The sequence below is a fragment of the Littorina saxatilis genome, linkage group LG3 (assembly GCF_037325665.1).
Source record: "Littorina saxatilis isolate snail1 linkage group LG3, US_GU_Lsax_2.0, whole genome shotgun sequence".
Classification (NCBI taxonomy): Eukaryota; Metazoa; Mollusca; class Gastropoda; order Littorinimorpha; family Littorinidae; genus Littorina; species Littorina saxatilis.
This window is the reverse complement of record NC_090247.1, coordinates 1,580,066-1,606,749: the sequence shown is the minus strand read 5'-3', so window position 1 is coordinate 1,606,749 and position 26,684 is coordinate 1,580,066. Positions and strand designations below refer to the sequence as shown.

The following is a 26,684-nucleotide window of genomic DNA, read 5'->3' as shown; positions in this document are numbered from 1 at the left end:
CTCTAGAGCCCCCAGATGCTCAGCTCACCCAGACTAAACAAAATGACGTTACAGATCTGAAGCGTAAGGAAAATGAATCTAGAAAGACTAAAACAAACCCAGGAAATTCTTCCATTTCCTCCAGCTCTAAGCACTCTTCTGGGACCCATTCTTCAACTTCTTCTCGTAGACGTCTTGCGCGATCAGAAGCAGCCGCTCTTCAAGCCAAGTGCCAAATGATGGAAAAACTTCAAGAAACCCAACGAAGAGAGGCTGAACTGAGACATCAAATGGAGCTACAGAAGAGAACGATCAAGCTGGAAGAGGTTCAACGAGGAATGGAGGAGACTGAACGCTTACAGAAGATCAGACTAGAAGATTTCCGACGGGAAATGGAGGAAACTGAACGCTTACAGAAGATAAAGCAAGAAGAAGCTCAGCGGGAAATGGAGGAGGCGAGGCGCTTTCAGGAGCTTGAAAACCAAATGATTCAAGTAAAGCTGGAAGAAGACAGAGCAAGACTACAAATGGAATTGAACGTAGCCAATGCCGTAGAAGACGCTCTCAATCCAGCAGCCCCAAAGGATGAAGCAAACTCCCTCCTGAACTCCTTGCCCCGGTGTGATCCCATCAATGAACTGTTCTTATCTCGCAATGAAAACCAAGGCATAACAGACAGGGTAAATTCCACTACGAGGCCTCATAAAGGAACAGCCTCACAGACGAATTATGCCCAACCAAGCATGAGTGACAACCTTGGGACAGATGCTAATTTGAGTAACATGCCCCATCACATTCCAATGAACACTGACCCAAGGTTCAACCAGGTGCATACAGATCATACAAGAGTTCCAGTAACCTATCATAACCCCAACGGCTTGCGTCGAGACACTCCTATGAACACACAAGTCCACTTCAAGTCTGATCCGAGTCAGTGGCCACATTCCTCACAAGGACAACCCCAAGCAAGTCAAGGACTGCCCCTACAGAGCGAACATTCACTGAATGCCGGCGCACCACCCTTCACCTCAAGGTATCCTGCTTTCTCCGCTCAGACTAACACGGATAGCTTGCATGAACAGAGACATTGCATTTATCCCCAAGAAGATGCCGTTCCAACCACCTACGTCAACCTCGCAAGGTCAATCGCAGATGCTCTCACAATTAGCAGGCTTCCCGTTCCAAAGCCACCAGTGTTCAGAGGGGACCCCTTAGAGTATCCATCATGGTTTGCAGCCTTTCAGCACATGGTGAGGAACAGTGCAGTTGGACCAGAAGATAAAATGCTGATGCTTCGAGAATTCATCGAAGGTCCAGCCAAACTTGCCGTTGGTGATCTCTACTATGATCTCGGAGAAGAGTCCTACAATAGTGCCTTAAAAATATTGAAAGGGCGTTTTGGAGAAGACTACACCATCGCCGAGGCATTGAAAGAAAGACTGGAGGCATGGCCAGAAGTGAAGGATAAGGATACAGTCTCCCTCAGAAACTACGTAGACTTCCTCAGACAGTGCTGTGTGATGGCAAAGAAGATAACTGGACTTAGTATCCTAGAAGACCCTGCACAAATCAAGCGTCTAGCCCACAAGCTTCCAGACTCACTAGCATTGTCATGGGGGCAACGTGTTGCTGATAGCAAGCTCTCTTGTGGCAGATATCCAAGTTTTGCCACCTTTGTCAAGTTTCTGGACAGCAAATGTGAAGCTCTTCACGAAGCAGATCTTCACAATAAAGGTAGAAAACGAGGTGCTGACCAGTCACCGTCTACCAAGGCCAAGGGAAAGCAGACCTACACAACAATCAGCGAAGTGGACAAACCGGAACAGGAGAACAAGCCGGGAGAAGACACTGCAAAGGACCCAGCAACAAATACGTTTCCTGCACAAAGAGGTTGTCTTTATTGTAATGATAAACACTTTACCCCAGATTGCAAGAAGTTGGCAGAAAAACCCTACGCAGAACGAAAGGAGTTTGCGATCAAACGAAAGCTTTGTTTCAAGTGTTTGAGAGGCTTCCATGCTGCCAAAGGGTGTTTTGCTAAGGTTTCCTGTGACACTTGCAAAATGAAGCATGTTACAATAATGCACGACCCGGATTTCAATCCCACGCAGAAAGCCACTCACCAAGTCTCTTTGATTGACGAGGAAACTGATATGAAGTTTGTTGGCACTACCAAATGTGGAGAATGCCTCTTTGATGAAGTCAAGAAGAGTTATGCCGTCGATCACCACATCACCACAAGACTTTACTCCCTCTATATGCCAGTATATGTCTCGTCTGGACTGGACCCAAGCAAGGAAATACTCGTCTACGCCATGCTCGATACCATGAGTGACACGACTTTCCTTAGCGATTCGGTGATGAACAGGCTTAACCTGGGAGCACAGGACTCTGTTTTGACACTGACCACTATGACCTCCAAGGCAGAAACAGTGGAATGCAAATCGTTCTCCAATCTACGTGTGAGAGCCTATGATTCTGAAGAGACTCTCAAAGTTCCGAAAGCCTATTCCCACCCAGAGATCAGTGTTGATCGGAGCCAGATTCCCACGCGAGACACTATACTTTCCATGTCTCATCTTGAACACATCGCCCACTGTTTCCCCCCTCTCTTGGATGCTCCCATCGCCATTCTATTGGGCGTCAATGTATCTGAAGCTCTACGCCCTTTGGAAGTAGTTTTCGGTGAACCTGGCCAACCCTACGCTCAACGAACGAGACTGGGCTGGGGCCTAGTTGGAGAGGTCGCGGCATCATGTGAACAAGATGGACCCCCTGCAAACGCCTTCGCTTCAAAGACTCTCGAACAGCCAAGACCGCCCACCAGAAAATCTGCCTTCTGTTTTCGCACTAGAGATCGCACTAACGAGCACCTGATCAGGCTACTGGAAACAGACTTTACTTGTCCTGATGACCCCCCATCCTCTCAAGAAGACAGAAAGTTTATGAACATTCTCAGTGAAGGCATTGAGCTGAACAGTGAGGGACATTACCAGATGCCCTTGCCCTTCAAGGATGGAGAACCCCTACTTCCTCCAAACAGGCATTTAGCACTACGGAGACTTTACAGTTTGAAACGTCGGTTCCTCTCCAGTCCAGAGCATTTTCAACTCTATGGAGAATTCATGAGCCAAATGGTGGAAAGACGAGATGCTGAAATAGTGCCAGAGGCGGAGATCAGCAGTAGCCCAACATGGTATATCCCTCACCACGGAGTCTACAATCCCAACAAGCCGGGAAAGATACGAGTGGTTTTCGATTGTGCAGCCAAATGCAATGACGTTTCACTCAATGACTTTCTCCTTTGTGGACCAGACCAACTGAACTCATTACTGGGTGTCTTGTGCCGATTTCGTTGGTATCCAGTGGCCTTTTCCTGTGATGTGGAGCGAATGTTTCACCAGTTTCACGTCCTCCCTCAACACAGAGACTACCTGAGATTTCTGTGGTGGCCGAACAATGACTTGAATGCAGCTCCAGTTGACCACCGAATGAGGGTGCACTTGTTTGGAGCAGCGTCCTCCCCTGGCTGTGCAAATTTTGGGCTGAAGACATTAGCTAAAGACAACCAGAGCATCAGCCCAGAAGCTGCCGACTTCATTCAAAACGACTTCTATGTCGACGACGGTTTGAGCTCCAGACCTGACACATCTACAGCCGTGGAGCTTCTCCAGGGAGCTGTAGAAATCTGCGTGAAAGGAAACCTGCGGCTCCATAAAATCGCTTCCAACGACAGTCGGGTCATGTCTTCATTTTCTACCACTCAGGTCGTGAAGTCCAGCAGCGTAGAAGACGGGCTAGACCAGAGCAAAAGGTCAATTGAAAGAGCTCTAGGAATCCGATGGAATCTGGAGACTGACACACTACACTTTGTCCATGAAACGAAGGCAACGCAAGTAACAAAGCGTGGTGTCTTGTCTACTGTGGCCTCCATCTTTGACCCCCTGGGTCTAGTTTCACCTATCATTTTGAGAGGTCGCCAAATTCTTCAAGAAGCCTGCAAAGAGGGAATCAGCTGGGATCAAGAACTTCCCCCCTCCATCCTGACTCGATGGAATGAATGGATCCACGACCTTCGATCGTTGTCTTCCCTCCAAGTGCCAAGATGTTACTTCACAAACGCCCCTCTTCCTTGGAGTGGAATCGAGTTTCATCACTTTGCAGATGCATCCAGCAAGGGGTATGGCGAATGCTCCTATGTCAAGCTCTCGGATGCTGAGGGTAACATTCACAGCTCACTGTTGATGGCGAAGGCTAAGGTTGTTCCAATTCGAGCTGTTACCATTCCCCGACTTGAACTCCAAGCTGCAGTGCTAGCTGTGAAGATAGCTCGTTTCCTGGAGAAAGAACTTGGCCACCTAGAGGCTCAACACTATTTTTGGACTGACTCTCGTGTTGTCCTCGGCTACATCTACAACCAGACAAAGAAGTTCCACGTGTTCGTGTCAAACCGCCTGCAAATGATTCAGGACTTCAGCCAGCCTCATCAGTGGCATCACGTGACAACGAAAGAGAACCCTGCTGACTATGCATCAAGAGGTCTTTGCGTGCAAGACTTGAAGAATTCCTGTTGGTTCTCTGGTCCTGACTTCCTACGACAAGAAAATCTTCAGTATGACCCACCAGACGTGCCTGTTGAAGACAATGACCGAGAAGTGAGATCCCATTTCGTGTGTGCACCAACGAAACCTCGAGATGATGCAGAGGAATTGGTCAAAGGATTCTCCACACTCGAGAAGCTGATTCAAGTGGTGATGCGCATCATGACCTGGCTGCGCCTGATCCAGAAAACAACTACTCCAAGCAGAGATTCGGTTGCGACCCCCCTGGAAGATAGGGAAACTGCATTTGAGCGGCTCGTCAGGAGCGTACAGTTGATCTACTATCCTGTTGCATCGCGATCCACTCATGCAGAGTTGAAACGTCTCGCTGCCTACACTGACAAGGAGGGCCTGCTCAGAGTTGGTGGACGCCTGTCAAGTTCTGAGGAAGACCACAAGATCAAACATCCTCTCATACTGCCACGCGAGTCTCACTTGTCTCTGCTTCTTACCAGGTATCACCATAAGAAAGTTGGACATCAAGGTCGTACGACTACTTTAGCAGCCCTACAGTCAAGAGGATTGTGGATCTGTGGTGCACGTCGCCTGGTTACATCTGTAATCCACAGGTGTGTTCCTTGCGCCAGACTGAGAGGAAGACCAATGGAGCAGAGAATGGCTGATCTCCCTGCAGAGAGAATAGAAGCTTCACCTCCCTTCACCAACACTGGCCTGGATTGCTTTGGACCCTTCACAGTACGGCACGGCAGGAAGGAAGCGAAACGATATGGACTGATCCTCACCTGCCTTGCATCACGTGCTGTCCATCTGGAAGTCTTAGAAGACATGACCACGGACTCTTTCATCTGTGGACTTCGAAGATTTATTGCAATCCGCGGAAATGTCAAGACTATTCGATGTGACAGGGGAACCAACTTCGTCGGTGCAGCTCGAGAGTTTAGACAAGCTCGTCATGAAATGGATCCAGACAGGGTAGTCAAAGAAATGGTTGAACGGAACTGGAACTTTATCTTCAATCCTCCTCATGCCAGCCACTTTGGAGGCGTCTGGGAACGACTCATCAGAACTGTTCGCCAGGTGTTCTCCGGACTGCTCTTGGAGCATGGAAGCAGGCTTACTTCAGACACTCTTTCAATTTTGTTCCATGAAGTCGCCAGTGTGGTCAATAACAGGCCTCTCTGCGTGACTCAGCTGGAAGACCCGACTTCTTGCGAACCTCTGACACCCAACCACCTGCTTACACTGAAACCGGAACCGATCTTTCCACCTCCAGGAACCTTCCAGAAGGAAGATCAGTATTCAAGAAAGAGATGGAGGAGAGTACAGTACCTGGTAGAACAATTCTGGACTAGGTGGAAGAAAGAGTATCTGCCAACACTGCAGCCGAGACGAAAGTGGTTTCACCAGAAGGACGCTGTGCAGCCTGGCATGGTTGTTCTTCTCATTGAAGATGGAGCTCCGAGGGGCACCTGGAGAATGGCCCGCGTCGAGAAGACATATCCAGGTGGCGATGGCTTGATTCGGTCGGTTCAGCTGCGAGTCTCGACCTCAGTGAAGACGACCAAAGGTTTGCCTACGGTGCAGACATCTTTCATCGACCGACCCATTCACAAGCTGGTCCCACTCCACTTGAAAGACACTGAGTAGCAGCGATTACTGTTTTTGACATTGTCTGTTTAACTTTTGAAAGACTCGTTGACAGCGTAATGCTGGTTTGCTTCTTGGCTCAGGCCAGTCTAAAGCGGATTACCCTTTGACTTTTTTGGGGCCTTAAAGACTGGGTGAACAATTTCAAGTTTTCTATTTCATTGTTGATATTATTGTGACTAATCATTATTTCAAGTTTACCTTATTTAGAGTTTTGGAAGCTGCATGCAGCTTCGGCCGGGAGTGTGCTCGCCTTCATAGGCGAGAATTTTTATGTGCGTTTTCAAAATGTAATCTTTGGGTATTTGTTGAATCGTCACTCTCCTCCTTTTCTTCTTCACTCTCATTCCCCTTCTTTTCCTCTTACTCTTTCCTTTTATCCACCTCTGTTCCTTCTTCAGCCCTTCTGTACTTACCCTCTTCTGTGCCTTCCCTTCTTTCGTTCTTCACCTTCTGTAGGCCTCTTTTGGATTGGCAGTGCACGGCCGTTCCCTCTGAGGCCTGTTGTCTTGAGCACTTTATTCTTTCTTCTTTGCAAACTCTTTTTGCCTGCTCTAGCTTCTTCTCTCTTATACTGTTTCCTTTTTATATTTAGTCAAGTTTTGTTTGTTGCTACGTTCTTCCCTTATTCATTCTTTTTACTGTTCTTTTCGCTAGCTCTTCATTCTTTACTTTCTTTCTGCTCTTTTAGGTCTCTTTAACTTCTATCTCTTTATCTTTCTTTCTTTTCTTCCATATCTCTCTCTCTCTCTCTCTCTCTCTCTCTCTCTCTCTCTCTCTCTCTCTCTCCCCATGTCTATGTCCTTTCTCTTTCTCCTCTCCTTCTCTTTCTCTTTCCCTATCTCTCCCTCCTTCCCTCTCTCCCTCCTTCCCCCTCTCTCTCTCTTTCTCTTCTACCCTCTGTCCCTCCTTCCTTCTCTCTCTCTTTCTTCAATGTGTGTTGACCTCTCTGTTATTCCTTCTTGTTGGTCGTGTTAGCCAAAGCTTCACTCTTTCACCGGTATCGGCGTGAGTTTTTGTAACGAAGTGTGCGCTGATTTCGTGCTTGTGTTGCTTGGCCAAAGAATTCAGTTGTGTTTTTGTATTGAGCACTATTCAGAAAAGGGTATGCGGGAACTGAATAGCGATTGAAGGTCATTTTTCCACTGGCAACCGTCAGAGGCAGTAGGCTTAAGGTTCAAGGAAGCCTATCTTTTCTTTTCTTTTTTTTTACACTTCAGTGAAGTTTGTGGTCTGAAGTTAGTTTCTTTAATGGGACAATGTGCAGTACAGGTATGTTGATTTATCTGTTGATTGTTTGCATTATGATTGCCTTATTGTTTACCGAAATATGTCTATCATATTGTACCGTTTGCAACTGACTTTGTGCTCGGATTTGCCGCATATGTCGAGACGTTTTTTCTTCAATATTTTTGGACGTTGTTTATGCGTTTTCTGCTGATTATCGGCTTGTTTTGTTTGAGCGAATAAATTGTCCGCAATAATAACTGTAGATGATGAAATTTCAAGTTTGATTTGATGAGTATTTAATTTGTAGGGTAATTTTGACATTTTTTATGGATTTTAAATTCGCAGTTAACTCAGTGTAATTATAGTGCCGAAAGGGAAATATACGTTGGTTAAGCAAGTTTACTTTGATAAATTATGCGCGAATTCGTGGTCTGACCGGATTTGACTATTTGAGACTTTGGACGATTCGCTTAATTTCGCTGCCTATTTTGTTTATTCAGTGTTAGTAATTCTGTTATTTGAATGTTATGAGTTATTACTTAAGCCGGAATCTGCGTCACGTCAATGTAATAATTATGCTTTAATGATTTGTGCTTTCTTTGACGCCGTCTCGCCATTTAAAGAGGTGATTAACATGTTTGAAGTTATGCGTTTATGAGAATGTGCTTTGATGTTTCATCTTAGTTATTCTAGTATTCTAAATTACTTTTTGTAGTTTTCACCAGGGTCAGCGTCGTGGTCACGGAATACAACAATAAACCTCCCGTAACATCATCACCTGCGTGAATTCTTCAGCGTGAGAAAGAGGCAGTTAGCGTGTCCCATAAACTGAATGCGAGTACACCGCCGCTAGTGCAAAAGGCAGTGAAAGTGACGAGCCTGTTTGGCGCGGTAGCGATTGCGCTGTGCTTCATATAGCACGCTTTACTGTACCTCTCTTCGTTTTAACTTTCTGAGCGTGTTTTTAATCCAAACATATCATATCTATATGTTTTTTGAATCAGGAACCGACAAGGAATAAGATGAAATAGTTTTTAAAACGATTTCGGAAATTTTATTTTGATCATAAATTTTATATTTTTAATTTTCAGAGATTGTTTTTAATCCAAATATAACATATGTATATGTTTTTGGAATCAGAAAATGACGAAGAATAAGATGAAATTGTTTTTGGATCGTTTAATAAAAAAAAAATTTTAATTACAAGTTTCCGATTTTTAATGACCAAACTCACTCATTAGTTTTTAAGCCACCAAGCTGAAATGCAATACCAAACCCCGGGCTTCGTCGAAGATTGGTTTGCCAAAATTTCAATCAATTTGATAGAAAAATGAGGGTGTGACAGTGCCGCCTCAACTTTTACAAAAAGCCGGATATGACGTCATCAAAGGTATTTATCGAAAAAATGAAAAAAACGTCCGGGGATATCATACCCAGGAACTCTCATGTCAAATTTCATAAAGATCGGCCCAGTAGTTTAGTCTGAATCGCTCTACACACACAGACAGACAGACAGACAGACAGAGAGACAGACAGACAGACACACATACACCACGTCATGGTCTGGGGTGGATTCGGCCTCAACCAATCCCTGGGACCTGTGTTTTTCAACAATCTTGGTCCTGGTCGGGGAAACGGCATCACAGCACAGCGTTATATTGACCAGATCCTACAGCCTCATGTTGTGCTCTTTTTCCAGGCGCGCAGAAACTGCGTTCTGCAGCAAGACAACGCTCGCCCGCACACAGCCAGGGTGACCCAGGCCTTCCTGCAGCACAATAACATCGACATCATGGCCTGGCCCGCCCTCAGCCCAGATTTGAATCCTATTGAACATTTCTGAGACCAACTTCAAAGAAAGGTCAACCAGTTACGCCCAGGACCAAGAACTGCCGCAGAACTGCATCAGGCCCTTATCAATGCCTAGTGCAACATCCCGAGAGACGCCATCAACCGACTTATTCACTCCATTAGGTGCCGCTGCCAGGCCGTCATCAACGTTCATGGGGGTCACACACCGTACTGACCATCTGCAGAGGCGCCCTTTGCCCGTGGCAGCAAAAGACTATGCCATAGCCAAGAACAGTGTGCGAGGAACATACCACCGTGATTTTGATTTGTTTCGATCTTACGTTTATGAGAAATGACATTTTAAAATTGTGATTGAACGTTTTTCTGGAGAAAATTCGCGTTTCTTTTGTTGCTCGGTATAGTTTTAATCACAAAAGTACTTTCAGCATGATCTTGCCCATTGTGTTCAATACATGGTTAGCACCACTCGACAAAATCTGAGTAGCACATCCATGTTAACAAACATGTGTAGACAGTCTTGAGACAAAGTGCTTGCTGTCGCGTGAGCAGGCATGGGAATTGAACAAAGTAAAAAAGGCTGAAAATCTGTAAGTAATAGCAAAGTCGATGGCGCGAAGCGCGTAGCCTCACCAGGGGGGTCCGGGGGCATGCCCCCCCCGGAATGTTGTTTTCTCCAAGAACCCAAATGGTGCAATTTAGTGTCATCTGAGCTCCAAGTTTGCCATTAAATTCAATTTTTAGAACCATTTTTGCCTCCACCATTTATTTTTTCGGCAGACAACTTTTGCTTTTTCGGCGGAACAAAAAAATATTTCTGCGGAAATTTGCCTTTCGGCAGACAATTCCCATGCCTGGCGAGCCGAGAAAATGTTCCCTCTTTATCTTTGCTGCGCTGGTTGCAAAACCCCTCTGCACGGAGGTGTTTCCAAACACATCGTACCCACCATAGGGTGTAGACCAAACACTGAGGCGGCATTAGCTGCTATGTAACTCAACAACTTAGCAGGTCTCAAAAGCAAAGCAGCCGATACCTGGGGATGAAGGGATCCCGGACTTTCTGGAAAATAAAGACATGCAGTGGATCAAGCAAATTGTGATTGACGCAACATTTCTTCGGCAGAAGTTTCAAGCTGAGAATAAAACCCACAGACACTGTGAGAGTAAGCAGGAACTTACACACATTTTATAGACAAAGTATTTGGCACTCACCAACAGTAATGTACTGACACACATGCATTATAGGTATGTTGTGGAACCATAATCTGCAAAAATATTAAAAACAAGTTTTTTGAACAATTTGATCAATTTTGCACTGGTCCATCTTCCCTTAAGGACATGTAAATGGTTCTCTAATCAATCAGTCTTGGTATAATGGAGCTGTGTGCATTATTGACACGTTTCTATAACCCACTCAACTCTGACATGGATAATACAGGATCCGTTAGGAGTGCACTTGGTCTTGTGCTTGCGTGTACAACGAAAGGAATATGGCACCAACAGGTCTGCACATAAATTGACCTGGAAGATGGGACAAATCTCCACCATTAACCCATCAGGCTGGAAGATGGGACAAATCTCCACCATTAACCCATCAGGCTGGAAGATGGGACAAATCTCCACCATTAACCCATCAGGCTGGAAGATGGGACAAATCTCCACCATTAACCCATCAGGCACGGCCGGGATTTGAACACTCAACCTTTCTAATAGGATGCTGGCATCTTATCCACTGGGCCATGGCGCCCGTCAGATACAATCTATCATTTAACCTTCCCAATAGGATGCTGGCGTCTTATCCACTGGGCCATGGCGCCCGTCAGATACAATCTATCATTTAACACATGTTCCATCATTCCATTTCTTTCCCTTAATCTAATGGTACGGCAGAGTGACTTACTGTACAGGATGCAAATGGTCCGATGTCTTGGTGGTAGCGTCGCATGGCTTCTCTGATATCTGCTGGCATGATGGCCGCGTTCCATGCAGTGTCCATTGTGGTGGCAGGACCACTCTGTGCGTCAAATCAGTAAGGATCAGCGTAACAGTGTGAATCTGTCTGATAATAACATAAAATGTGCGTGCGTGCATGTGTGTGTGTGTGCATGTGTGTGTGCGTGCATGTGTGCGTGTGTGTGTGTGTGTGCATGTGCGTACACGCATGTGTGCATGCATGCAGGCATGTGTGCCTGTCTGTGTCTGTTCGATGTGCTCAGATATGATCCATGCAGGCTTAGCAAACTCTTAAATGATTGACAGAACTTTTTATATTCATTTTCAAGGGAAGTTAAATTGCTTTCTAATATTGAAGAGCAGTTGAAGAGGAAAGGTATGGTGGCCCAACAACTGCCTAAAGTGTTGACGAAGAGGAAAGGTATGGTGGCCCAACAACTGCCTAAAGTGTTGACGAAGAGGAAAGGTATGGTGTGGCACAACAACTGCCTAAAGTGTTGACGAAGAGGAAAGGTATGGTGGCCCAACAACTGCCTAAAGTGTTGACGAAGAGGAAAGGTATGGTGTGGCCCAACAACTGCCTAAAGTGTTGACGAAGAGGAAAGGTATGGTGTGGCACAACTGCCTAAAGTGTTGACGAAGAGGAAAGGTATGGTGTGGCCCAACAACTGCCTAAAGTGTTGACGAAGAGGAAAGTATATGGTGTGGCCCAACAACTGCCTAAAGTGTTGACGAAGAGGAAAGGTATGGTGGCCCAACAACTGCCTAAAGTGTTGACGAAGAGGAAAGGTATGGTGTGGCCCAACAACTGCCTTAAGTGTTGACGAAGAGGAAAGGTATGGTGTGGCCCAACAACTGCCTTAAGTGTTGACGAAGAGGAAAGGTATGGTGTGGCACAACAACTGCCTAAAGTGTCTGAAAATTAATCACACTTTTCTAACCATTACAGTAAATTGACCAAAGAAACCAAATCCAAGCAACATCCCTGCACAGGTATCTGTGTACTTACTGACCACAGGTATCTGTGTACTTACTGACCACAGGTATCTGTGTACTTACTGACCACAGGTATCTGTGTACTTACTGACCACAGGTATCTGTGTACTTACTGACCACAGGTATCTGTGTACTTACTGACCACAGGTATCTGTGTACTTACTGACCACAGGTATCTGTGTACTTACTGACCACAGGTATCTGTGTACTTACTGACCACAGGTATCTGTGTACTTACTGACCACAGGTATCTGTGTACTTACTGACCACAGGTCTCTGTGTACTTAATGACCACAGGTATCTATGTACTTACTGACCACAGGTATCTGTGTACTTACTGACCACAGGTATCTGTACGTTCTCCTATCCGTCATCAAACTTTAAAAAAAAACTACTTCCACCACAAATTAAAAACTTCTGTTACCCTTTTTCTCTTCTTTTTATTGGCACGGCTGAGATTGCTTGTGGAGGAAGCTTGCGTAGTGGCAGCTGCTGCGACAGACTGCTGCGCTGCAGTGGTCCCGCTGCTGCTGTTGTTGCTGCCAGCGTTAGGTGCTGCAGATGCAAGGCCTTGGCTACCTCCGGACCCTGGGGTGGGGGTGGAAGGGGGGCTTTGAAATGTTTCTCCCTGTTGCAAACATAAAGACAGTGATAGGACTGAGGGGTAGCTCTGAGGGTAATGGAGCATACATGTACCTTTCAGCAGACTTCTAACAAAGCACTTCAGTTGACATCAGATTCAAGCCATAACTGTTGTGAAACATACAAGTATTCACAATCACAAGCATACACAAGAATAAACGCGTGCATACACATACAAACAAAAGTTGCGCTACAGATTGAAGTAAATATACTATTCAACTATCAGAAACCGTGCATCTTTCAAGGGGAACAACTCCACTTCTAAGGCTACACACATTTCTACCACATGTTGCGTTAGTCTCCCTTGGTCCAAATATCCTAAAACCCTGGTTCTACTCCTAAGTGCTGCTTGGTTCCTGCATGCCTTCCAGACTCATAATCACTTTGCTTTGAGGCATTTGTTAGCAATTAAAAAAGAAAGTTATATGGAAAACCAAAACTCGCACAGATTTCCAAGCTGGTTCTGCTATCTCTCACAGTTCTCGCTCCTTCCCTCCCCACCAGCTGAATTACCATTTAAAAATCCCCAACACCAAAGTTTAAGGAGTTGTTTCCTTGTGTAAAGAATAAATATTAATTTAAGGTAAACTTGTTAAATGCATTATGAATTAATGTAATATGAAATTACGAAAATATTTATTATGAAATGAATGCCCTTTTCGATTTCTCCTTTCTTTTGTAATGGTACAACGTGAAAATGTTGACACCCATACCACTGTCTACCTGATCGTGTTGCTAAAGACAGCTGGGTATGATATAACTTTTAACAGCAGACACAAGTTTTTCTTAAAAAACATATGGGGGCCCGGTAGCCCAGTTGGTAGAGCACTGGACTTGTGATCCTAAGGTCGCAGGTTGGAATCCGGGCTGTGACGGACACGGGTCAACTTTATGTGCAGACTCAGAGACGGTATCCATGTTCCAACCCCGTGTCGCCACAATGGCACGTAAAAGACCTCGGTCATTCTGCCATAAGTGCAGGTGGCTGAATACACCTAAACACGCAGACACCTGGGTAGCGCGACTCTGTTGCTGCTAGCTTTCCACTGGGAGGAAGCGACCCGAATTTCCCAGTGATGGGACAATAAAGTAATGAAAATGAAAAAAAGAAAAAATATATATATATCATTGTTTTAATTTTCATTTATTTCCGTTCTGTTTTAATTTTAATTTATTTTAGTTTCTTTACTTTCATTTCTTTGTATCCCAAAGGGGTTCATTGAAATACATCTTTGACCTAAACTGACTTGACCTCTCTCAGCACACAATCACACGTACCGACACCACCATAGCTGTTGGCTTGTTGTTTGTTTGTTTTTTCATATTTAGAAATGTATGTATTATTCTATGAATATGTAAACAGAAATAAAACGTTTAAGACAGAATCCAAAAGAAAAAGTCCTAGCTACCCTAGGAGAGCCCATGCCCTGCAGCGTTGACTTGGCCTGGTTGGAAAAGAGGGAGCTGGACTGGAGGTCGTGGTAGTTGTGCTTGACCGGAGCCATCACACGGTTCAGTGGTTCTGACTGCACGGCTCGCTGGTCCTGCTTCACCACCAGCGCTAGGTCCACCACCTCAAACACGTCAAAAACTTTCAGTATCATCAAAAAAACAAATAGACTGCCGGCGTTCCAAAATTCAGCATAAAAAAACAACAAGAAAGGTATGTTGTTGGAACGTTTAATTATTGACAAAAAGTTTTGAAATATTGACGTAACGTGTTCCAACAACATACCTTTCTTGTTATCAGTGTCATCTTCTTCCATTTCTGAAAGAGGTTTCCTGTCTGTTAATTTGCTTTGCCAAAAGCAAAACAATTACATAAGCCTACAGAGAGAACTGTTGGTGACACAAGAACTTTAAACAATAAAGGACCAAAGTTCCTTTTTTTTCAGTGGATGCCATGTTCACTCAACTTTTCTGGAAAAAAATCAAGTCCTTTAAATCTGTTTATCAAATGATGCACAAAAATAAAGGACAAAGCCGTTAAAAGCGAAACTACAGTCGAACTCGCTTAAGACGAATCACTGGGGATCGGGAAATAAGTTCGTCTTAACCGAAATTCGTATTAAGAGAATTGATAAATTAAAACCAAAGAATTGATCTGTACTCACCAATATCAGGACAATACATACAAAATTAAATAAAATGTTCGCCTATGAAGGCTTCTTAGGGACTAACAAACAAACAACCACGGAAAAAAAGCCAAAGCAAAGCAGCACTGAACGACAAAGGTAGGAAAAGAAGATGGAGGGAAACAACAAGGGAAGGAAATGATAGTCTTGTGTATGGTATGGTACACAGGGGTGTGACTTACCTGGGCAACTGTTTCGTAGGCCAGGTAGCTGATGATCTCCAGGGCCTGGGGGTTGGGTTTGATGTCCACGTTGACCCCCGCCATCAGCCAGTCCTTGAAACGCTGCGACTTGTACCGTCGACCTGCACGCATGCACACAACACTTGTCATGCAATTTCTCCATGTCAGATAATAATCTCAAGAGATCAGCGCTTTGAGCAGGGTTAAACCCTGGATACATGCGCTTAATAAATATTATGCATTATTATTATATTATTATTATTATTAATAAAGTTAATTTGAATGATTGATGTCCTATACTGTCACAAGAAATTGGGACTTAAATGTACCGTCGACCTGCACAAATGCACACACACACTTTTCATGTCAGTTACTGTCACAAGAACATTTAATTTGGACTCAAAACCATGTGTTGTGCCCGAGTCTGCGTCACATGGATTTATGTGCAAGTGTTGCTGAATAGATAACAGACAATGTTCGGAAATAACTCTGAATTTGTACTTGACACCATTATTTGTGTCTTCTTGACACCATTATTTGTGTCTTCTTGAACTTTGTTTTGTCTTTGACGTCAGAAAACTCCCTTTCAAAGAGAGGACCAAGAAGAGACATCTTTGTTTGTTAAGTAGGTGTCGTGTCTCATCATTCATTCTTTCAGGCTTGCATACATCATAATTATGGCATATGATGTACAGCATGCTAAAGTCGGCAATATTCACAATTACTTTCAAGCACCCAACTCAGTTTTCAGACTTTCAAGGGCCTTAGGCCAACAAAAAAAGAGGTCTGTTTATGGTAACATAGGCCAAAAAAATAGGGTCGGTAGGTCGGGATTTTTTTTTTTATTTTTTTTATTTTTTTTTTTTCCAAAAAACCATATTTTTACGTTATTTTGCAAAAAACCCAGATTTTTTTATTTTTTTTCCCAAATGCCAAAAAAAAGTCTAGGGTCGCGCGAAAAAAATAGGGTTGGTCGGGTTACCGTAAACAGACAATTTTTTTTTTTGGCCTTAAAAAGCTTCTATATTTTTCCCAAACGTTGAATGAGTGTGCGAAGCCTGTATGCACACTGTGAAACATAAGCACAACGCAAGAGAAAAACCTACTGAAGTTGGCCTGTCTGGCTTCACAGAACTCTGTGTACTGCTGAGGATCCATGTTACGTGACGTCAGCTCTGCTCTCTGCAACATTGTTAAAGCACTGCATCACTTCAGTTACAAGCAAGAGATATGAGTACATGACCATTAGAGATTACACACAACGCTCCATGAGCTGATAGAAAGTGCAAATGATAAGAAGGTGTCCAACAAAGCAGAAAAAAAGAAACCAAAAGAAAAGAAATCCAAAGAAATGTCCCCGAAGATCTCAAGAAAGACAGAAGATACCAAAACTAAATGATGAACAAGAAACGAAGATTAAAGCTAACGCTATTACCTATAGCTGAAAGGACAACAAAAACAAAGAAACGAAGATTAAAGCTAACGCTATTACCTATAGCTGAAAGGACAACAAGAACAAGACAAGAAGATTAAAGCTAACGCTATTACCTATAGCTGAAAGGACAACAAGAACAAGACAAGAAGATTAAAGCTAACGCTATTACCTATAGCTGAAAGGACAACAAGAACAAGAAACGAAGATTAAAGCTAACGCTATTACCTATAGCTGAAAGGACAACAAGAACAAGAAACGAAGATTAAAGCTAACGCTATTACCTATAGCTGAAAGGACAACAAGAACAAGAAACGAAGATTAAAGCTAACGCTATTACCTATAGCTGAAAGGACAACAAAAACAAGAAAAGAAGATTAAAGCTAACGCTATTACCTATAGCTGAAAGGACAACAAGAACAAGAAACGAAGATTAAAGCTAACGCTATTACCTATAGCTGAAAGGACAACAAAAACAAGAAAAGAAGATTAAAGCTAACGCTATTACCTATAGCTGAAAGGACAACAAGAACAAGAAACGAAGATTAAAGCTAACGCTATTACCTATAGCTGAAAGGACAACAAGAACAAGACAAGAAGATTAAAGCTAACGCTATTACCTATAGCTGAAAGGACAACAAGAACAAGAAACGAAGATTAAAGCTAACGCTATTACCTATAGCTGAAAGGACAACAAAAACAAGAAAAGAAGATTAAAGCTAACGCTATTACCTATAGCTGAAAGGACAACAAGAACAAGAAACGAAGATTAAAGCTAACGCTATTACCTATAGCTGAAAGGACAACAAGAACAAGAAACGAAGATTAAAGCTAACGCTATTACCTATAGCTGAAAGGACAACAAGAACAAGAAAAGAAGATTAAAGCTAACGCTATTACCTATAGCTGAAAGGACAACAAGAACAAGAAAAGAAGATTAAAGCTAACGCTATTACCTATAGCTGAAAGGACAACAAAAACAAGACAAGAAGATTAAAGCTAACGCTATTACCTATAGCTGAAAGGACAACAAGAACAAGAAACGAAGATTAAAGCTAACGCTATTACCTATAGCTGAAAGGACAACAAAAACAAGAAAAGAAGATTAAAGCTAACGCTATTACCTATAGCTGAAAGGACAACAAAAACAAGACAAGAAGATTAAAGCTAACGCTATTACCTATAGCTGAAAGGACAACAAAAACAAGAAAAGAAGATTAAAGCTTATTACCTATAGCTGAAAGGACAACAAAAACAAGACAAGAAGATTAAAGCGAACGCTATTACCTATAGCTGAAAGGACAACAAAAACAAGACAAGAAGATTAAAGCTAACGCTATTACCTATAGCTGAAAGGACAACAAAAACAAGAAAAGAAGATTAAAGCTAACGCTATTACCTATAGCTGAAAGGACAACAAAAACAAGACAAGAAGATTAAAGCTAACGCTATTACCTATAGCTGAAAGGACAACAAGAACAAGACAAGAAGATTAAAGCTAACGCTATTACCTATAGCTGAAAGGACAACAAGAACAAGAAAAGAAGATTAAAGCTAACGCTATTACCTATAGCTAAAAGGACAACAAAACAAGACAAGAAGATTAAAGCTAACACTATTACCTATAGCTGAAAGGACAACAAGAACAAGACAAGAAGATTAAAGCTAACGCTATTACCTATAGCTGAAAGGACAACAAGAACAAGAAAATAAGATTAAAGCTAACGCTATTACCTATAGCTGAAAGGACAACAAGAACAAGACAAGAAGATTAAAGCTAACGCTATTACCTATAGCTGAAAGGACAACAAAAACAAGAAAAGAAGATTAAAGCGAACGCTATTACCTATAGCTGAAAGGACAACAAGAACAAGAAAAGAAGATTAAAGCTAACGCTATTACCTATAGCTGAAAGGACAACAAAAACAAGAAAAGAAGATTAAAGCTAACGCTATTACCTATAGCTGAAAGGACAACAAGAACAAGACAAGAAGATTAAAGCTAACGCTATTACCTATAGCTGAAAGGACAACAAAAACAAGAAAAGAGGGAATTAGGTCAAACAAACAGTCAGAATGACAAGGCGAGAGGGAATTAGGTCAAACAAACAGTCAGAATGACAAGGCCAGAAAAATCATGAACAGACAAACGTACATGTGCGTGCGTGCATGCGTTCGTTTGTTCGTGCATGCGTGTGTGAATGTATGTGTGTGAGTTATTTATTTTGTATATATTTTGTTTCTTTGTTCAATCATGCCTTCATTCATTTCTCTTTGTTCAAAATAACCACACCAACCACTCAACTTTCAAACAGCTACTTACCACAAGTTGTTCGTGTTTGTTCAAAATAACCACACCAACCACTCAACTTTCAAACAGCTACTTACCACAAGTCGTTGGTGTTTGACCATATCCACACCAGGGTCATCAAACAGAGCCAGTAATTCACCTGTCACAGATACACACCCCAACCATTTACAACTAGATACTTTTTATATCAAAATTACTTAATAAAGTTAGAGTAAAAAAGTTAAAACCTCTAGCTGAAGAGTAAATTACACTTTGTCATTTAATAAAACATACGAGGCAAAACAAAAAGTCTGACCATCCTTGAAAACTGGAAAATATCCCTTTGACTCATGATAATGACACTTTGCACCTGTGGGAACAATTGTATACAAGGTCAAACCGAGGCACAATCACCCCATCACCAACTTCAGCATCTCTACTTTTAAATGACATTCAACGTCTGATGAAAGCTGTTTTGTAACTTGTTTTGTAGCTGTTTTCCTGCATAGAACGCATATTCCACCACACAAGTTTTTTAAGTCCTCACAGTTTGACACATCCAAGAAGAAAATGCAAACATAAGTTTATTACTACCACATTCACACACCGTATACCGTGGTTGCATTAGAAAAACGCAGCCGCCGGTTTTGGTTGCGCACTTCCGCCGTTTAACTAAGACACGCGACGTAAGTATCTCCACAAAATCACCTGTAACTTCTCACACATGACATAATCATCACAGAAACATCGATTGTACTTTGGCCTAAGATGTTGCTGCATCGAACGATCGATCTGTTTCAATGCTTTAATGTGCTTGTGAACGTTGTGCTTCAATTATTTACACCTTTTTATGCGTATTCTGTGCAAGTTTTGACTTTCCACAGTCACTACGGACATTTAAGAGCATGATAATGATCACACACTATTGTGCTGTAATCAATGGCAATTCCTTGACATCGGGGTCAAATATTAAGTTTTAAAGTGGAACAGAAGCGTCATATTTCATGAATCTGTGAGGACACACCACGAATTTTTGGTTGCACACTTCCGCCACAGTCGGTTGCACACTGCCGCCGTTGAAGTTTTGCTTCGGGTGCACACCGCCGCCGCTTTTTTTTTCTACTTCGCTTATAAAATAGAGTTTCTTCACATTGTTTAACGTCTAACTGACCACACAGAGCCGTCTTAAGACATAAAACATAGATAGGCTCAAAATATTTTACAAAGAGAAGGGGAAAGTTTTGCAGTGCGGAAATTTAAAATAATTGCTTTGTTTGGTACACAATACAACAAAACTTGCTTTCTTTCCCGGAAGGTACATGGTATAATCAAATTGCGCCAGCTGTTGGTGAAAAGTCACTGGAGACGATGATTTCATAACCTTTTGGTGTACTTTCTTGAGTAAATAGTAAAGTGTTGTAATTTTAATAATGTAGACTTTGTCTTTATTTGTGATAGGTGATGAAAAGAAACAAGAAGCAATGGGCAGAATTAACAGGTCATACATTTCGATGTGTGCCTAGACATCAAAATAACGTGAGAGAAATATTCTAAGATTTTACTGTTTCTTATAGCCACAATTGCATGTCTGTAATTGCAGATGGAGGTATCTGCTCAAACGCTGGACAGCTACCTTGATATTAGCGCTGAGGTAGTCGTGGAGACGGAGCCTGTAAACCCTCCAATTGGACTTCCAAAAATGACATCCGTGGAAAAGGTGGTACCCAGTTCGCCAGAATAGTTTCGTCTCCTCCCTGTATCTCATAGAACTTGTGTTTTCTTCACTGTAAAAGCGCACCACATCCAAGAATAACAGGAAAGAAATGTTGTTTAGCGGAAATGTTCCTTCACATATCAATTCATGCAGTAGAAGCCATGTTGACAAAAGTCCTTGCTCCTTTAATCGTTGGGCAGCATTTGGTAGAATTTCCAGCAGTCGGTTTATTTCAGCATCAAGACCCTCAGGTTTGCTAGCTTCACACTCACTTTGCGACTGATCTACACTCTCACTGTTTGACGGATCCACAAACGTTTTGTTTTTGATTGTGATCTTACCACTGCCATCGTTCACCTCTATCTCCTGGCCAGCTTTATTAATCTCTGCGGGTGTCAACCGGAAATCTTTTGACACGAACTTTCTCTTTCCCGTTGCTTCATCGAGTACCAACTTTCGAAATTTTAATGGATCACCACTATGCTCCGCTTCAATATGACGTACTACTTCCGTTAGTCTTGAAAAAAGGTCCGAACAGTAGTAGCACTTGAACTCCATCACCTGAAAGGAGCACATTCTTTCATTATAAAAACCACAAACAAAAAACAAGCCAGGGACAAAAGATCACACACACACACATACACACAAAAAAACAGCTCCTGGGTAGCCCATTTGGTTTAGCCATGCAGTCATGAAGCTGCATGGATTATATCCCATATTTATTTTTCGATATCAGGTTTGTACCAATCCATGTATCTTAATGAGTGAAATGAAATAGTCTTTTCGTTGTGATCATCTCACTCTACCTTACTATATTATTGTTATCTCAGTAGACTAGTGGTTGAGCGTTGGTTGTATTGTGTTGCGTTGTGTTGAGTAGAATCTGAAATCCTCTCCCCCGATGTAACCGGGGTTTTGGCATCTATTGCCATATCACAACAGAATGTTGGTGTCACAGTGAGTAATGACAATAACAACAAAAAAAAACCACATAAGAGAGAGAGAGAGAGAGAGAGAGAGAGAGAGAGAGAGAGAGAGACAGAGAGAGAGAGAGACAGACAGAGAGAGAGAGAGAGAGAGAGAGAGAGAGTGAGTGAGAGAGAGAGAGAGAAAGAGAGAGAGAGAGAGAGGCTATTTAATTTAATATATTACCAAATTAGTATACACCAGAAGGTTTATGATTTTCCAGACCTGTATGGAACATGCCTAGAGACAGACACAAATAAAGTCCTGTTTCTTTCTTTAAAACAGTGGCGGCGGTGTGCAACCACTTGCGACGGCGGTGTGCAACCGCAACAAAAAAGAGACGGCGGAAGTGTGCAACCGAAAAATCTTGGGGTGTCCTCACAGATTCATAAAATATGACGCTTCTGCTCCACTTTAAAACTTATTATTTGACCGAGATGTCAAGGAATGGCCATTGATTACAGCACAATAGTGTGTGATCATTATCATGCTCTTAAATGTCCGTCGTGACTGTGGAAAGTCAAAACTTGCACAGAATACGCATAAAAAGGTGTAAATAATTGAAGCACAACGTTCACAAGCACATTAAAGCAATGAAACAGATCGATCGTTTGATGCAGCAACATCTTAGGCCAAAGTACAATCGATGTTTCTGTGATGATATGTCATGTGTGAGAAGTTACAGGTGATTTTGTGGAGATACTTACGTCGCGTGTCTTAGTTAAACGGCGGAAGTGCGCAACCAAAACCGGCGGCTGCGTTTTTCTAATGCAACCACGGTATACGGTGTGATTCAGGTGTCGATCAGGAAACCTGAACATTGATGGCTTATACCAAAGTGACCAGCTCACTAGAAAAAAACCTGTCTTATTAGTTTGAAAAAAAACTTGGAGAACTATCATCACTTAATGCTGACGTCAGATATGTGTTCCATGTATGTCATTTTCTCTCATCTAAAAGGAACGTGGTTCTCAACCCTTCCCTCCCAGACAAGAAAGGACTAATATAAGGTAAATGTGACTTCAACATGGTGAAAAGTTTGAAAATGTTGTGTGATAATGGTTAGAATTTAATAATATTCATGTTATAAGGTGAGTGAGTGGCTAGCTAAGCAATAAGAGTCCTATGACCGACAGACACAATGAGATGGGTGATGATGAACATACCAGTCTGGTCAATGGAAGCCAGACAGACACAATGAGATGGGAGGGGTCATGATGATAAACATACCAGTCTGGTCAATGGAAGCCAGACAGACACAATGAGATGGGAGGGGTCATGATGATAAACATACCAGTCTGGTCAATGGAAGCCAGACAGACACAATGAGATGGGAGGGGTCGTGATGATGAACATACCAGTCTGGTCAATGGAAGCCAGACAGACACAGTGAGATGGGAGGGGTCGTGATAATGAACATACCAGTCTGGTCAATGGAAGCCAGACAGACACAATGAGATGGGAGGGGTCGTGATGATGAACATACCAGTCTGGTCAATGGAAGCCAGACAGACACAGTGAGATGGGAGGGGTCGTGATGATGAACATACCAGTCTGGTCAATGGAAGCCAGACAGACACAATGAGATGGGAGGGGTCGTGATGATGAACGTACCAGTCTGGTCAATGGAAGCCACACAGACACAATGAGATGGGAGGGGTCGTGATGATGAACATACCAGTCTGGTCAATGGAAGCCAGACAGACACAATGAGATGGGAGGGGTCGTGATGATGAATGTACCAGTCTGGTCAATAGAAGCCAGCCAGACACAGTGAGACGGGAGGGGTCGTGATGATGAACATACCAGTCTGGTCAATGGAAGCCAGACAGACACAATGACATGGGAGGGGTCGTGATGATGAACGTACCAGTCTGGTCAATGGAAGCCAGACAGACACAATGACATGGGAGGGGTCGTGATGAGGAACATAACAGTCTGGTCAATGGAAGCCAGACAGACACAATGAGATGGGAGGGGCCTGATGATGAACATACCAGTCTGGTTAATGGAAGCCAGACAGACACAATGAGATGGGAGGGGTCATGATGATAAACATACCAGTCTGGTCAATGGAAGCCAGACAGACACAATGAGATGGGAGGGGTCGTGATGATGAATGTACCAGTCTGGTCAATGGAAGCCAGACAGACACAATGAGATGGGAGGGGTCGTGATGATGAACGTACCAGTCTGATCAATGGAAGCCAGACAGACACATTGAGATGGGAGGGGTCGTGATGATGAACGTACCAGTCTGGTCAATGGAAGCCAGACAGACACAATGAGATGGGAGGGGTCATGATGATGAATGTACCAGTCTGGTCAATGGAAGCCAGACAGACACATTGAGATGGGAGGGGTCGTGATGATGAACATACCAGTCTGATCAATGGAAGCCAGGAAATCATAACAAGCCTTCCTGCGTCTTTTCAGAATCTGGGGCTTTGCATCACCTGGATTTTAAAAAAAATGCAAAAATAAAGTTTCTGACATTCACTGCAAAAAGTTTCTGACATTCACTGCAAAAATAAAGTTTCTGACATTCACTGCAAAAATAAAGTTTCTGACATTCACTGCAAAAATAAAATTTCTGACATTCACTGCAAAAAGAAAGAAATATCTGGTACATTTCTTGCTTCTTCCTTTCCAAAGGTCTAATCTCCAAGAGGGCAAAACGTGTAAATCCTCTTTTGACATGATAGTTTGTAACACATTTACTCAATACGTTCAAAAAGGACAAAATTAGTGTTTTCCAAATGTGTGAACTTGAACACTGAAGCATTATTCTCTAAACAATATTCTCTGTACAGATCAACTACAAATGCTTACAGTGTGTATATACTTCTGTATTTGTAAGAAAACTCTTTGACTTTGTCAGATAATATTTTGTGAATAGATCTTTCTTTCTTTATTTGGTGTTTAACGTCGTTTTCAACCGTTCAAGGTTATATCGCGACGGTTGTGAATAGATAAACCAGTAACAAAAATATATAGAAGTGTATACACACACTGTACTTGCTAACACATTCAGCTCTTATAAAAACAAGTAACAAAAATATATAAAAGTGTATACACACACTGTACTTGCTAACACATTCAGCTCTAATAAAAACAAGTAACAAAAATATATAAAAGTGTATACACATACTGTACGTGCTAACACAGTCAGCTCTAATAAAAACAAACAAACAAATCAAAAAACTATTTTTATAATGTATCTGATCTCACCAAGCTCTGCAGGGTCTTCCTCGTCTAAGCCTGATCCCTTCAGCGCTGCCACCTTCAGGTCTTTCAGTTCCAGGTATCGCAGCAACCGTCGTAATTTTACCTGTAATCACAATCATCACACAATGCTTACGTGCTCTGATAAGAGTTCATGGTAAGAGAAGCACAACACCTCGCAAAATTCTTTTTAAATAAAACAGCAAGTACCCCTTTGTGAAATGCAAACGTCATGCTAAAGAAGGGCTCAAATGAATAACTTATAAAACAAACTTAAACTTGTATGATTTATTTTCTGAAAGAAAGCCGGTTAAACAAAGACTAAAGACTGTTCCATGCCCTTTGAGTGGATATGATGAGTATAAAATGAATACAAACCTTGTCTTTCCTGAGCAGAAAGAGAATGTCCTCCAGTCCCACGAAGCGAGTCCCTCTCATCACCGCCACATCTGATGCTTGACACAACTGAATCACACAATACCATGGTTTAAATGTTACAACAGAGTGCATCAGTGTATATGTCTTTTTTTGGTTTGGTGAGCGAGTGCGTGCGTGCGTGTATGCATGTGTGCGTGTGTGTATGTATGTGTGCGTGTGCTTGCGTGTGTGTAAGTGTGTCCCCCTCATCCCTCCCCAATCCTCATCCCCACCACACTCCTCCCTACCTTCACCTCACTCTGCTAAGGCCAAAAAAAAAAATAGGTGTGGTTACAGTAACATAGCCAAAAAAAATTGGGTAGGAAGGTAGGCAATCACTTTTTTTTTATTTTAACTTTTTTTTCTAATGTGTACAAATTAAACCTACTTGACAGGGAAATAAGTGTGCGACTCGGGCGCTTTCGCTTTCATTGCGTTTTCTGCACTGGTTTTCTTGTGTGGGTTTTTTTTTTGTTGACAAATGTAATAAAAAGTTATAGGGTCGGCCCCTAAAAATAGGGTAGGTCGGGTTACCGTAACCACACCTATTTTTTTTTTTAGGCCTAATGCTCACCAAAGAAACCATCTGCTGATGCACAATCTCTTCCACCAGTACAGCCGACTCTGTCAGTGGCCGTCTGCAGTCACCAAAGCCATACCTGAGACACACAAGGACAGACAGACCTTGAAAACATATATGCAACCAATGTTTTGTTCAGATGCATCATGGGAGTAACCTTTCTTCCCGTGTTAACCTTGTTGTCAATCCCCATGGATCTGTCAGGCGGCGTTTACATAGGGTGAGAGCTTCCTTCCACTTTGGACAGCACAGACAATCTACAGTGGACAACACAGACAATCTGCAGTGGACAGCACAGACAATCTACAGTGGACAGCACAGACAATCTACAGTGGACAACACAGACAATCTGCAGTGGACAGCACAGACAATCTACAGTGGACAGCACAGACAATCTACAGTGGACAGCACAGACAATCTACAGTGGACAGCACAGACAATCTACAGTGGACAGCACAGACAATCTACAGTGGACAGCACAGACAATCTACAGTGGACAGCACAGACAATCTAGTGGACAGCACAGACAATCTACAGTGGACAGCACAGACAATCTGCAGTGGACAGCACAGACAATCTACAGTGGACAGCACAGACAATCTACAGTGGACAGCACAGACAATCTACAGTGGACAGCACAGACAATCTACAGTGGACAGCACAGACAATCTACAGTGGACAGCACAGACAATCTACAGTGGACAGCACAGACAATCTACAGTGGACAGCACAGACAATCTACAGTGGACAGCACAGACAATCTACAGTGGACAGCACAGACAATCTACAGTGGACAACACAGACAATCTACAGTGGACAACACAGACAATCTACAGTGGACAACACAGACAATCTGCAGTGGACAACACAGACAATCTACAGTGGACAACACAGACAATCTACAGTGGACAGCACAGACAATCTGC

General features: G+C 42.7%; 2 protein-coding genes across 2 annotated transcripts in view; one reads left to right on the top strand and one right to left on the bottom strand.

Moving 5' to 3' along the window:
- Positions 1-218: 218 nt before the first annotated feature.
- On the top strand, positions 219-6,188 carry LOC138961061 (uncharacterized). Its single transcript, XM_070332653.1, has one exon. The coding sequence runs from the start codon at positions 219-221 to the stop codon at positions 6,186-6,188; it is 5,970 nt and encodes a 1,989-aa protein (XP_070188754.1).
- Positions 6,189-7,799: 1,611 nt separating this feature from the next.
- Positions 7,800-26,684, bottom strand: part of LOC138961368 (transcription initiation protein SPT3 homolog) — a 114,562-nt gene continuing 95,677 nt past the window's right edge. The window contains exons 3-13 of the mRNA XM_070332983.1: positions 25,753-25,837; positions 25,140-25,226; positions 24,768-24,867; positions 23,918-23,992; positions 18,955-19,016; positions 16,242-16,317; positions 15,136-15,257; positions 14,228-14,392; positions 12,601-12,804; positions 11,128-11,241; positions 7,800-10,287 (exon numbers count right to left, since the gene is read on the bottom strand). Coding sequence (XP_070189084.1) covers positions 10,240-10,287; positions 11,128-11,241; positions 12,601-12,804; positions 14,228-14,392; positions 15,136-15,257; positions 16,242-16,317; positions 18,955-19,016; positions 23,918-23,992; positions 24,768-24,867; positions 25,140-25,226; positions 25,753-25,837 — 1,138 coding nt within the window. The 3' untranslated portion in view covers positions 7,800-10,239. The remainder of the gene's footprint in view (positions 10,288-11,127; positions 11,242-12,600; positions 12,805-14,227; positions 14,393-15,135; positions 15,258-16,241; positions 16,318-18,954; positions 19,017-23,917; positions 23,993-24,767; positions 24,868-25,139; positions 25,227-25,752; positions 25,838-26,684) is intronic.